At 33.8% G+C, this 9,920-nt stretch overlaps 1 protein-coding gene across 1 annotated transcript; it reads left to right on the forward strand.

Moving 5' to 3' along the window:
* Positions 1–6,426: 6,426 nt before the first annotated feature.
* On the forward strand, positions 6,427–9,606 carry LOC135835366 (mucin-2-like). The gene is made up of 2 exons (XM_065349591.1): positions 6,427–6,714; positions 7,021–9,606. Exon 2 carries the CDS (start codon positions 7,023–7,025, stop codon positions 9,300–9,302), a length of 2,280 nt encoding a protein of 759 aa, XP_065205663.1. The 5' UTR covers positions 6,427–6,714; positions 7,021–7,022; the 3' UTR covers positions 9,303–9,606.
* Positions 9,607–9,920: the final 314 nt, after the last annotated feature.

The following is a 9,920-nucleotide window of genomic DNA, read 5'->3' on the forward strand; positions in this document are numbered from 1 at the left end:
ATTTTTCGATATTGACGAATTTTTGAAAATCGAAAGGGTGAAAATTGAAAATGAAAAAGCAGATTTCATCAAATTGATCTTCAGCTAAACTTTATATTTCTAATACGAGTATTTTTCTTTTATTTAAATAACTAGATAGCGAAAAATTTTCTTTCCGAAGGGGCTAACACATTCCAAATTTTCCGATTAAACTTGAAATTTTCAAATAATTCACCTCGAGTGAAATTGGAGCGCCGAAATTCACTCTGCACCTTAATTTCAAAATTCTGAGTTGACTGGAAGTGGTTTCAAAGCGTTTTGGAGCCACCATCGACTTCTTGGAAATCCCAGTTTTGTAAAAAATGCTATAAAATCTATCCAATTATCCATACCTATGAACTTTAGCGCCTTTGCTTGAGGTTCAGGATTGTTGGTGACCCTTCAGACCGATTACTCACAGGGGTGTCATTAATTTGTGTATGAGTTACTGTGTATTGTTAAAATGAAAATGAAATAAATTTGAATTTGTTTCCACATGCTCCAATCTCGATCACTCGTGCTCAAGTTGATACGGATAGATTTTATGGCGTATCTTGGAAAAGTGGAATTTCCCAAAAAATGATCAGAGGCTCCAAAACGACTTGAAATCACCTCCAATCGACTCGGCAAGTTTGAAAGTGAGGTTCAGAGTGAATTTTGGCTTTCCAGTTTCATTTGGTGAAATTTAATGGCAATTTCTTGTTTTTAAAATCTGTTATTGGAGCATCCAGCACTGCTCAAAAAGTTCAAAATCGTTTCTAACCGAATTGGTGGATCGAAAGCAGGTCGATTACCTAATTTCAGCTTTCCAATAAATTTGGTGAAATTTTCAATTTTTTTTTTAAATTTTGCCCCAAATTTTTATTTTTTTACTTTTTTATTAGAGAGAAAGTTTCGGGATGAAAAATATTCCTCTTTTGATCTGTTCGGTACCACTTTATTTGGACAGTTTTTGGAGGTTCTTGTGACAAAGGAACAGGGTTGGCAAGTAGACTATATAGTCTACTTTACACACGTTGTCTACGTGTAAACAACGTTATTGTAGACAACGATAGTTTACATGTAGACATTGTAGACTATGTAAACTATGTAAACTACAAAGTAAAACTGTTTTCTGTTTTAGAATTAAAGCCTTTTTAGAGTTTTTGCGCGGAGCGCGAAAAAACTCTATTGTAACCACTTTTTCATAGTCGTCAACGTCGTCATCGTCGTCGTCGTCAACGTCGTCGTCGTCGTCGTAGCATTTTAATTATTAAAATGCTAAGCAATATGCACAAATAATTGACGGAGAAGAAAAAAATGTTGATGAATCGAAAAAAATGGAAACGTAAAAATTTTAAAGTTTAAAGCGTATTGATGTCTATAGTTAGTGTTTTGTTTTGTGAATTTCCGATTAAATCCATTTAAATAAATTTGAAAACAGCAAAAACTCTCTTGTAATCAGCGTTTAGCTGATGGCTTGTTTACATGGATTTTGGCAGAAGATTTTAAAAATTTGTGGTTAAAATCCAAACGATGTTCAAAAAAGAGATTCAAAAAACTTTCAAAAACTAAATTTTTGAGAATCCGAGTTAAAAAAACATACCTACTTGGCAAAAAAGCAATATTTTTCAGGTTTTGATCATTTTTGGCAGAAAAACGACTTCTGGGTAGGTAATTCTTGAAAAAATGTGAAAATCTTCGGCAATTTTGTCGAGCTGAAAAGAGAGAATACGAATCTCTCACAAAGGAAAAGCATTTCCCTAATTTTTCTAGTAGGGTAAGTGCAGGTAATATGGGGTACATAAGTTCAAACTCTTCCTGAATGGAGAGAAATTGATGAAAAATGAAAATTTTTGCGACATTCAAAAATTCAAACATTTACCCATCTGTGATAAAAGTTGTGGCTACTAAAAATAATTTTTACTATTTTTAATTTTTTTTTTGAAAAAAAAGTTCAAAATCGACATTTTTGAAAAAGTGCAGGTAATATGGGGTACCAATAAAAACTACAATGAAATGACCTTTGAAAAGCCAAACAAAAATGTTTTCCAGTTTTTACATTCATTTCACGCACAAACCATGGTTTCCCATGATTTTTTTCATAATTTTTTGATTTTTCGAAAAAATTGTTGAAAATTCACCAAAAAAATGGCAGATAACATGAAGTACTTGTAAAAATGAAAATAAACGAATAAAACAAACAGGAAAAATTATTTTTATTCATAATTTTTACATTTGTTAGTGTTTTGGTTCAGAATATGTCAACAATCTGCAAAAAAACAAGGTACCCCATATTACCAGCATGTGAAAATTTTAACGCCAAAAATGTTCTATTTTTTTTTCAATTCAGAAAAACGACTCACTGAAAAAGTAAAGTATGAAATAGATAGTAAAATCATGGCTCTTTCCGACACTCTACTTGAAATTTCAAAAAAGTATGTATTTTTCGCGAAAACGTTCAAAAAACTTGACGTATCTGTTTTGGGGTTGCATGAAAAAGTCACCACCAACGAATAAAAAAGAGTACACGTGACCAATCGCCTCCGGGTCTGATCAGATCATCTTAGAATCATTTAAAAACACTCCTTAAATTTTTTCCTGTTGGATAGCACCCACAGAATACGAAAAAAACGGGTACCCCGTATTACTAGCAACCCCATATTACCTGCTTTTACCCTAGTAAAAACGAGATTTTTGCATTTCTTGGGTAAAAAAAATGAAACTTTTGAACAATTTGTAAAAAAAAAGTAATGGCTTTTTCAAGTTTTTGCAAAAAATGAAAATTTTCAGCAATTTGGCTGAAAAAACAAGAATTTTCTTCAATTTTTGAAAAAAAAACGAGCAAGTAGGTACTTTATTTTTGACAACGTTTGGAAAGAAAAAAAAACTTGAGAAAAGCAAAACTGACAATTTTAGCAGAAGTAGACATTGTCAATTATTGGTAAGAAAATTATACCTTTTCACAATCTTTGTCGAAAATGCAAGATTTTTTTTCTTCAGTTTTTCATTTAAAAAGTGAGGGTAATTTTTTGAAAAAAAAAACGACAAATTTTTAGCAAGAAGGGAGATTATTTGGGAATACACAACTTCGAAGTTGACATACATTACACGTAGTCTACAGGAAGTCTACTTTACATGAAGTTTACATAGATTACACGACAAACGTAGACTATGTAGACAAAGATAGTCTACACGTAGAGAACCAACCCTGCAAAGGAAGTACAACTGAGCAGAATTGAAATTCTTCCAAAATGAACTCTTTCCCACTCTGTGATGAAAAGATTTTTTTTTAATTTTTAATTTTACGTACCAGTTGAAAGTAATGTATGTACTGTGGGACGACCCTTGACAACTGATTACTGGATACGGGTCTTATGATATTTTCTGTATTGATAGTCGGGGAGCCCGCATAAGAATCTATTGCATCCCCCCCCTCCGTCGATCCTCTGGGACAACTTTTTTCTTGAAGCGGGAGTCCTAAGGAACATTTCTAGTCTTGTACTCAAAAAAAAAGTGGTCCCACTTTCAAAATGGCGACCATTTTTTGCGTTCCAACATGAGACTTGCACGAAATTTTTTAAACCTTACAAAGGTAAATCAAAAGATCAGGTAAATGTTTATCACCTGTCAAAATTTCAAGTGTCAAAGTGCCTTTTTCGATTTTTGGTGAATTTTTGAAAATCAAATTTGAGCCAAAAATGAGGGGAAAAATCAAAATTTTATCAAATTGTTCAAGAAAGCTGAAATTTGGGATATACCCTAGTTTCGATATGCCAAATCGATTGGAAACTGTTTCAAACCGTTTCGAGTAGTTCTGGAGCCGCCAGCAGATTTTTTTAACTCGAAATTCCCACAAAATGTCATCAAATGGAGTTGGAAAGCCGAAATTCACCCTGCGAACTAATTTCAATACACCACGAAGTCAATTGCAGATGGATTTCAAGTTGTTTTAGAGCGTCTAGCAACTTTTTGAAAATTACTGGAGCCTCCAGTAGATTTTTGAAACTTGAAATTTTTTCAACATTTCATCAAACGGGGATGGAAAGCCGAAATTTACTCTGCACTTCAATTTTAACATCCTCTGAACACGACTTCAGGTGGGTTCAAGTTATTTTGGAGCCTACAGTGACTTTTTGAAAATTACTTGGAGTCTCCACCAGATTTTTGAAACTTGAAATTCCCACAACATTTTATAAAATGGAGTTAGCAAGCTGAAATTTACTTCTTTTAAGAATAATTTTTTTCTTAACACCATTCAGGGCTTTGTATTCGCTTACTTTTTTTTAAAGTGTCCAAGCTACTAAAGTTACTAAGAAATATAACTTTTGTTTACTTTTTCTAGAATTTTGGTTGCTGAAGTTATTTCTTTTTGAATTTTCTAAAATTTAATTTTATTCATAATATTATGGTACATTTTAAAGAAAAAAATTCTAATAATATCGGTAAGTGGATAATTTTTGAGATTATATCCTTTTTTATTGTTTTCCAACTGGCTGCAATGCATTTTCAACTGCATTTTGCTACAATTGCCAAAAATCTCACTTTTTGTCGAAATTTTTGAATAGTCTCGTTTTTTTTTTTTTTTTTTTTTGTAACAATAATTGTTTCTTTTTTGCAACAAAAGCTGCATGAGAAGTGCCAGTTTTAAAAAAAATAGATTAGTCCCGTTTTTTTGCTTCAAAAAAGGCCAAAAGGTTTCACTTGTTAACCAAAAAATTGACCAGAGAAAGTCTTCCATTTTTAACAAAGATTGCGAAAACTGTATCAGTATTCCTGTTTTTCGCTGAACTTTCATTCTTGTTATTATCGAAAGTTTGCAGAAATTCTCAAGTTTCTTGAAAAAAAAATCTTGAAAGTTACACTTTTTTAAAAAATTGTCCAAAAGTGTCGCTTATATTGCTAATTAATTCTAGCTTTTTAGCAATCGATAACTCTGCTGTTTTACTTGAAATTGCCAAACATTATAGAGAAAAACAGTCGAATTTTACGAAAAAAATCGAATTTGTTTGCCAACAATTCCCAAAAATATCCAACTTTTGCTACAGTCGTCAAATTTTTGCTTTTTAATTTTTTTTTTAAATCGTGTAAAAGCCTTGCTTATAGGTAGTTATTTGCCAGAAGTTTCCAAAAAGTATCACTCTCTTGTCAAAAATTGAATTCCTAAAAATTCCTGCTTTTTGCTAAAAATGGGTAGTTACAGGTTTTTGTCTTAATAATACTAAAAGTTTTGCTTTTATTCTAAAAATTGTAAAGAAATATCTTTTTTCAACAAAATTTCTGAAAATACTTTATCGTTTTTTTTTCAAGAATTTCAAAGCTTTACTAATTTCTTTTTTAAAAATATTCCAAAATTCTCGCGTTTTTGCCCAAAATATTCAAAAAGTCTCGCTTTTTTATCAAAAATTAATTTCAAAGTTGGTGGTTCAATTTTTTAAAATTGAAAACCAGAACATTTCTAATTTCTAACATTCTAGTTTTGTTTGCTTATTTTATTATTTTTTTTTTTTGAAATTTTTCTGTGCATTGAAATGTTTTTTTTGCGTTTTGTCACTTTTTGGGTTAACGAAATTTTGAACATATCATCAATTTTAGCATTTGATGAGCTGGAGTCATCACGTCCAAGTACTGGAAAAGTCAGAACTACTTAAATGCTTGTCTAGCGTGAATTTTAACATCATAGATACTGTCATAAGACAGTGTATAGGTAGGTAGGAAGATGGACATCTGCGATCCATTTGTTTATTCGAAGAAAAAAAATTACAGATGTACGTAGATTAGATACGTACTTGGTTACCTACATGTACATAAGTAGTGAACTACCTAGTACCTCTACCTACTACCTAGGGAATAAATGTTCTTCATATTCAACCAAGAGAAAGATAAGAACTGGTGAAAAGAACGAAAAGGTTTGTAATGAGTCAGTCAAGTAGGTGATTGCAACAAAAAAAGCCAACTTGATTTGATTCGCTATTTACCTAAATGAAATCAAATCGAAAAAACATCGGCTAAAAGCTCACCGAAGACTTTCAACGTGTGCATAGGTATCTTTTGTTCTGTTCTCGATAATCAAATCACACGTTTGGCAAATGAATAATAAAAATAGAACCAAGTTTCGAGAACTTTTTCTAGCCAAGATTCAACTCGCTTGTTCTTTTTGCTTATTAAAATGTTATTGAACGGTTTGAAATTTGTTTACATGATGCGCAATTCCACGGGTCGTTATTTTATTGACAAATACGACGACGTATTAATTTCTACACTCATGTTATATCATGAAATGAACGTACCTCTACTTATAGCGAATTTCAATACATAACACAATAAATTATCGTAGTGTGTTTGTACTTGCGCGTTACCTATACGAAAATCTATCGTCTAGGTTTCTTTTCAGGATTTAAAATGAAAATAGCTTCGTCATGTTGATAATCTGAACAATTGTTCGGCTTACAGGAAATTCCCCGCCTTTTCATCTACGACAGTTCATTTTCATACGTAACTTTGATCATTTGCTTATTGGATACCGTTGTGATACATGCGATTTATTGATTCCGTTTCAATTACGTTGTAATTTGCTTACGTATCTAGTGATTTTTATAATTTGCTGAAGTTTTATATCTTTTTGCAACATTTATTGCGAAAGAATAATATTAGTGAATTTATTCATTTCATTCTCGCGAAAAATATCTCTATTTTACTTCGAATAATCCATCCACGGTAAGTTCTTTTTGTTCAATTTGCATCATATTTATACCAACACGTTCGTGATTTTGTTTTAATGGCACGAATTGACATGATGATTCGATCAAATTACTGTAAAATGTTCTTTTTTTAGAAAACAATTCGTCGTTATTTGTCTAGTTTTCAGGTGTTTTTACGTAAGACGTGTCTGTTTAGGTTTTTTTTTTTTTGAACAAAAGTAATTCATTTTTTACGACAATCTAGACACGTTTTTGTTCATACCTACTTATATTTCAAAATTATCTTACGATGGTGATATTAACGATTTGTTCTTAATTACAGAAATGACTCTCGTGAAAACTTTTCCTACTCCGGTGAAAGCTTCTCCAGTTGGTAAAATTCCTGCATCTAGTCTTACCGGAAAATCGTCGCCAATTGCCAAGAAACCGGTTGATGTTAATTCGTCGTTGAAAAAGCCTACAGCTCCGGCCTCTCCGATTAAAATGAAAGCCACGTCGACGCTGACGAAATCTCCGATTCGAGCTGAAAAATCGCCCAGCAAGGTAGAAAAATCTTCTCCGAAATCGACCGGTACAAAACCCAGTGTTAATTCGACTACTAAGACGGTTTCTCCTGCGTTGAAAAGTCCTGTTGCTGAAGCTAAATCACCGATTCGAAGCATCGTCGTTAAACCTACAACAACGCTGAAAACACCGGAGCAAAAACCTCTCAGTGGTGCGAAAAAAGTTACTCCTCTTCCGGTCAGCAAGACGAACGCGAATTCTGCTCCAGCTGCTTTAAAACCAGCAGCTAAACCAAATCCGGTGGCCAAAAATAGTTCATCTCCGGTCAAGTCGACATTGTCTCCTGTTAAATCTATATCATCGCCGGTCAAATCGGCATCGTCTCCTGTTAGATCGATATCATCGCCGGTCAAATCGGCATCGTCGTCTATTAAATCGATATCGTCGCCGATCAAATCAACTTCGACATCGATTAAGTCGATATCATCGCCGATCAAATCAGTTTCGTCGTCGTCGTCGCCTAAATCTATCTCATCGCCGATTAAATCAGCTTCGTCGTCGCCTAAATCGATCTCATCGCCGATCAAATCAGGATCGCCGCTCATTAAATCGATATCATCGCCTTTAAAACCGAAAGCTACCGGTGAAGTGAAGCCCAGCTCTCCTGAGAAAACCAAAGATGTCAAAATAAACCCAATCGTGTCGAGTATTTCGGTTAAGAAACCGACCAGTATACTCAAATCACCACTCAAGACGATATCGTCGTCTTCCAATAAGATCGACAGCTCTTCTAAATTGAAACCGAGCATAAAAATTTCGCCCATTTCCAAAATGGTGAAAAATGCTTCGATTACGACGAAGACTGTCTCTAAACAGCCTACCATCGCCGAAAGCATCTCTACTGAGGTAAGTAGCGATCTTTCTGCTGCTGTTGTTGAACCAGTAAACCTATGCCAATGTATCGATACGATAGAAAATTGTCAAGAGTTTACGAATACCCCGTTGATCACCGAGTACACGATCGATAGTGATAATAGTAATTTCGACGTCGTTCAGGCGATTAAAGTCGCCCAGCAACTTATTCAAATTCAAAGTAACGATAGAAATTTAGAAACGATCATCGAAACGTGTGAAAATAACTCGATGGTGAATTGGGACGACGTTATTACCCCCTGCGATGAAATCGTCACTATGCCTAACTCGAGCAGTCAAAACGAATCGCTACATTTGCAACAAAATGACGACTCCATTTCGAGCGATAGTTCTGAAAAATCGATTTCAATCCGTGATAGTTGCATCGTTGAAATCGAAGGTTCGAATTTCGGGTCTACGTGCGATTCGGAGATATCGAATGTCGAATCGAACGAACAAAATGACAAATTTATCGTACCTTCGAACCTGGATGAAAATCAAAACCTAATCGCATTCACCGACCTCAACGACCCGTTGTCAATTTGCGAAGAAACTTCTGAAATTGAATCAACAGAAGAAAAACATTTCACCGATGATTTTTCATCTACGAACGCCGACGACGATTCGACTCAAATCGAATGTGACAAAAACAAACTCCCCGAATGGACGATAACCATCGATGAATTTTCAATCAACGTCGATAAAATAGAAAACGAGCCGCCTACGATTTGCGAAAATGTCACCGAAAAAGAAAATCACGTCGATGACCAAACACCTAACGAGGTTAATCCAAGTGACGTCGATGTTTTGAAGAAAGTTGACGTGATAAGTTACGCCGATATTTTGAAGAAAACTCCCAAAGTTCTCGCCAATTCAACCAACGTGCTGAGTTGTAGAAAAGAACCTAAATTGAAAGTCGATACGCGAATCAAAAAATACCAAAGGTTGGAAAAAGTCGACCCTGTTTATTCTTCGGACGAATCTATTAATAATATCGAAAACAATTACCAAGACTACGATTACAATGACTTCTACGAAGACCCAGTGTATCCTGAAATACGCAAGAAAAAAGGTAAAAAAATCAAACACGCTTCTAAAAGGCATCTGAAAAATATTAATCTCGAATACGAATGTATTGAAAATCACGCCGACGTGTTTGTTACTTCGGTATGGAAGAATATTTATTAACGAGTTGTTATTGTATCGTGCATGTGTTTTAAAATTAATTGATTTTTTAAATTTTGTATTTTAAAAGTTTTAAAAATTTACATCGAGTTGTTTTTAATTTTGATTTTGTAACGTTACAAATTTTTATAGGCAGATACGCGAGAAGAAACGTGTATTTTCCTCAACTTTACCCCCCCCCCCACCCCCTAGGTACCTAGAGAAGATTTTTTTTATTTGCTATTTTTGTACATTTATTTATGTTCGAAGATTCGTAGTTTTAAAAGTTGTTAATCTTAAAACTTGATAATAAAGTTAGTTTTTTAAATGGTGTATTTTTACTTCGATGTGTGTTTTCCATCCGTTGTAGTTCAGTATCGTATACCTAACTAGACTGAATACGTTTGATGAGATTTCGTTCATTCAACTGGACTTGGGTTTTTTTTTTTTTGGATGTTGTAATGATGTTTTGTTTTTCGTGAAATTTTTCATTTTAGCAGCCGAAATAGAAACTATTGATTGTAGAAAAAGTATCAAGTGTGCGATAATATGAATGACGAGTCTCGTATGGTTTTGAAATGGAATCACGAATGTTACTTCTAATACCGAATTCCACTTTCCTACGTGGAAAGTTTTATAGGT

Source organism: Planococcus citri, chromosome 2 (assembly GCF_950023065.1).
Source record: "Planococcus citri chromosome 2, ihPlaCitr1.1, whole genome shotgun sequence".
In the NCBI taxonomy this organism is placed as follows: domain Eukaryota; kingdom Metazoa; phylum Arthropoda; class Insecta; order Hemiptera; family Pseudococcidae; genus Planococcus; species Planococcus citri.

Excerpts from the sequence above, each read along its gene's own strand:
- LOC135835366 (XM_065349591.1), top strand. The coding sequence starts at position 7,023 with ATGACTCTCGTGAAAACTTTTCCTACTCCGGTGAAAGCTTCTCCAGTT.